The sequence below is a fragment of the Austrofundulus limnaeus genome, unplaced genomic scaffold, assembly GCF_001266775.1.
Source record: "Austrofundulus limnaeus strain Quisiro unplaced genomic scaffold, Austrofundulus_limnaeus-1.0 Scaffold571, whole genome shotgun sequence".
In the NCBI taxonomy this organism is placed as follows: domain Eukaryota; kingdom Metazoa; phylum Chordata; class Actinopteri; order Cyprinodontiformes; family Rivulidae; genus Austrofundulus; species Austrofundulus limnaeus.
Window position 1 is genome coordinate 80547 of NW_013952973.1, and position 2854 is coordinate 83400.

At 39.4% G+C, this 2854-nt stretch overlaps 1 protein-coding gene across 1 annotated transcript in view; it reads left to right on the plus strand.

The window, feature by feature from the left end:
• LOC106530885 (ethanolamine kinase 1) overlaps window positions 1-2854 on the plus strand; it is a 41036-nt gene that overhangs the window by 31522 nt on the left and 6660 nt on the right. Inside the window, exon 7 of the mRNA XM_014026602.1 lies at window positions 73-146. Coding sequence (XP_013882056.1) covers window positions 73-146 — 74 coding nt within the window. The remainder of the gene's footprint in view (window positions 1-72; window positions 147-2854) is intronic.

A 2854-nucleotide genomic window follows, 5' to 3' on the forward strand; every position in this document is an offset into this window, starting at 1 on the left:
GTGTCAAGCTCTGGATGTTTGAAAGTCCAGGCAGGAAATAACTCATGGTCCTAATTTCTTCTTCTCTTCCAGGCGTCAAACTTCTTCTGGGGTCTTTGGGCCATCTTGCAGTCTCGTTACTCCTCCATTGACTTTGATTTCCAAAGGTTTGTGCAACTTTTGGCGAGTTTTCACATCATTCTTGTGGTCTCCTGAATACTTTAGATTCAGCTGTTTGACAGTTGGCATTGTAAATGATTATGTCCTTAATTGCATCAAAGAATTTAAAATCTATTTTTTTGAACACTCATAAAACTGACCAAAATGTTCTGAATTCAAACATATTTTTGCAAAGTATTATGAAAAATAACGTGGAACAAATTTTGTATAACTTTATAACAAAGAGTTTGTTGGGCTGGCTTTATCTCTTTAAGTCACGTCTCCATGCCAGCAGAATATTTTAAGCTTAAAATATTTGGCTCTTTGTCACTGCTGCACCTCAGATCACGGGAAGATAAAGGACAGTTTTATTGGGACTTTGAAAGAAAATCCAAATAATCAAAATGTTTTGCTGAAGCTCAGTACATTTGCCACCATCAGCCACTAAAGTGAAGAATGTTTCCCTTCATCCGTTTGATTTCAGGCTGTCACCTTTCTTTGTGCACCACACCAGCACCAGTTATGATCATGATCCTAATCACTATTGACATACGGCACCCTCCCCTCTGTGTGGCTTTCTCTGCCCGCTTGCTAAGGGCCCCCGCCACATTTCGATCTGGGCTTTGGAGGAAATGTGATCCAGAGGGGTGCTGCAGCACAGAGGCACTATTGTTCCAGCGCTGTCGGCCCTGCCTTACATATACATCTTTTGTAGACGTCTGCTGCTTCGAGCCGCCGGCTGAGGTTGTCTTAAAGTGCACGGGCAGGGTTAGGTTACCTTTTTTTTAACTGGAGGGTTAAACTGAAACGAGCTATGAGAGCAACAATAACTACAGGGAACCAAACTAATATTTGAAAAGGAATGCCACTCTTCAGTGAGGCTCTTCTAACCTCTGCCCCCCGCCCCCCCCCGCCCCCCCGCTAAAATATACACTTACACATATAAACATGCTGCCAGACGTTCAAATTCTTTTTGTGACATCAGAATGATGTGTTAATGACAGAGCATTAGCATGGGGTTGTATTTAATCTCATCGTATTTGTCTGTGTTTACTATCAGAAACAGTGAAATAAAAAAAATCCATTAGTATTAAAAGTAAAGGGCCATGTCTTCTTTATTGCACAAACAACAAAGTGATGGCAGACCTATGAGGTTCTATCCTTGGTAAGCTAAACGACAGGATATAAATAAACTATAGTTTGGGAGAGAATCAGTTCCAATTTGTAGTTTTACTGTTTGCGGTTGTCTTATTTAATATAGTCTATACACCCCCCCCCCCCCAGCTTTTAAGCCACCTATGTGTTTATGTGATATAAAAGAGAAATGTACTGTACTTTTGTTGTACAAACTTCAACGACAGTAAAAGAGTTGACTTGATAAGCTTTGTTGTTTGTTGCTAAACCTGTTAGCCATAGCATGAATTAGCTGTCCTGAAAATGTTTTGTACAGGTAGAAGAGCTTTGGATGTTGAATCTGAATCAACTTAATCATGCATGTCAAGTTGTACAAAACTCAAATTGTTTGTAAATTATTTTTCCTGAATTTTGCATGAAAACATGCATATAGAAAAAAATCCTACAGATTAAAAAAAACAACAGCTTCAAATTTATTTATGTCTCAGAGCTAGCCTGGAAGGAGATGAGAAGGGGTTCTCTGTAGCCTCAAAGTGGGCATTTCTCAAGCATAAACTCTGATTGGCTAGTTGTATTTRCTCTGTTTTTTGAAAAGGTTGGTTCTTTTATTTCTTTTATTTTCTTTTGTTTTTCTTTCACTTTTGACTAACTATTTTCACATTAATTTTCACAGTCAGAACTTTTTTTTAATCAAATCACAATTATCATTAAAAACAAACATTTAGTTCTTCATTTTTCTAAATATCTAAAAAAATAAATAAATAAACATCTGCTAACTGATGTTGCTTTTGTTTTGAAATGTAACCTGGAGTTCTTTGTTAAGAGAAGTGGAAATAAAGAATGAAAACGTTGAGTTCCACATCGGCTGCATCTTCATAACAGCTGGTTAGCATAATCTGCCGGCCGTTATTATTCCCAAGTCTTCTGATGACCTCTGTAACAACAGCAAGTTCATGAAACTAAATAAATAAATGAAAGTCTGATGCTTGAAAAGAAAGCTAACTATATGAATAAATGCCTAAACTATGATCATCCAATCAGGCCCTTGAGAAAAGCCTTCTTTGTCTGCAGGGATACCTACTTGAAGGAAATGCTCAGTTTGCCCCTCCTCCTCGTCGTTCTACTGCCACAGACACACCCTCACCCTCGCCCACTCCCCACCATGTGCCCTCACAAATGCTGTTCAAGCACTGTTAGTCCCTTCACTTGTTGTAGCCTATCATGTGAGAGTACTATGGCGTTTTGTTTTTGTTTGTTTTTTAATTCAGATTTCTGCAGGTAAGCCTCCAAAGGGGTCGACGTGTATGCCTAAAGGGCTCGACACACGGGCAGCGACAAACTACAGCGATTTAACGGCTGTCATCGCAGCCAGGGTGAAACCCGACACACGGGACGTGATAGCGATTGCAGCGTTGCGAATCGCGCTCTCAGGTCGCTTGTCTTCACAAAATTTGATTGGTTCTTGACTCTGAAGGCGGGTGTGCATTACGGACATGTAAACTAAACAAATCTTGCGATGCTAATGATAATGAAAAACAAACACACAGTTTTATGAGGAGAAACTTACCATAAACTTCACTCT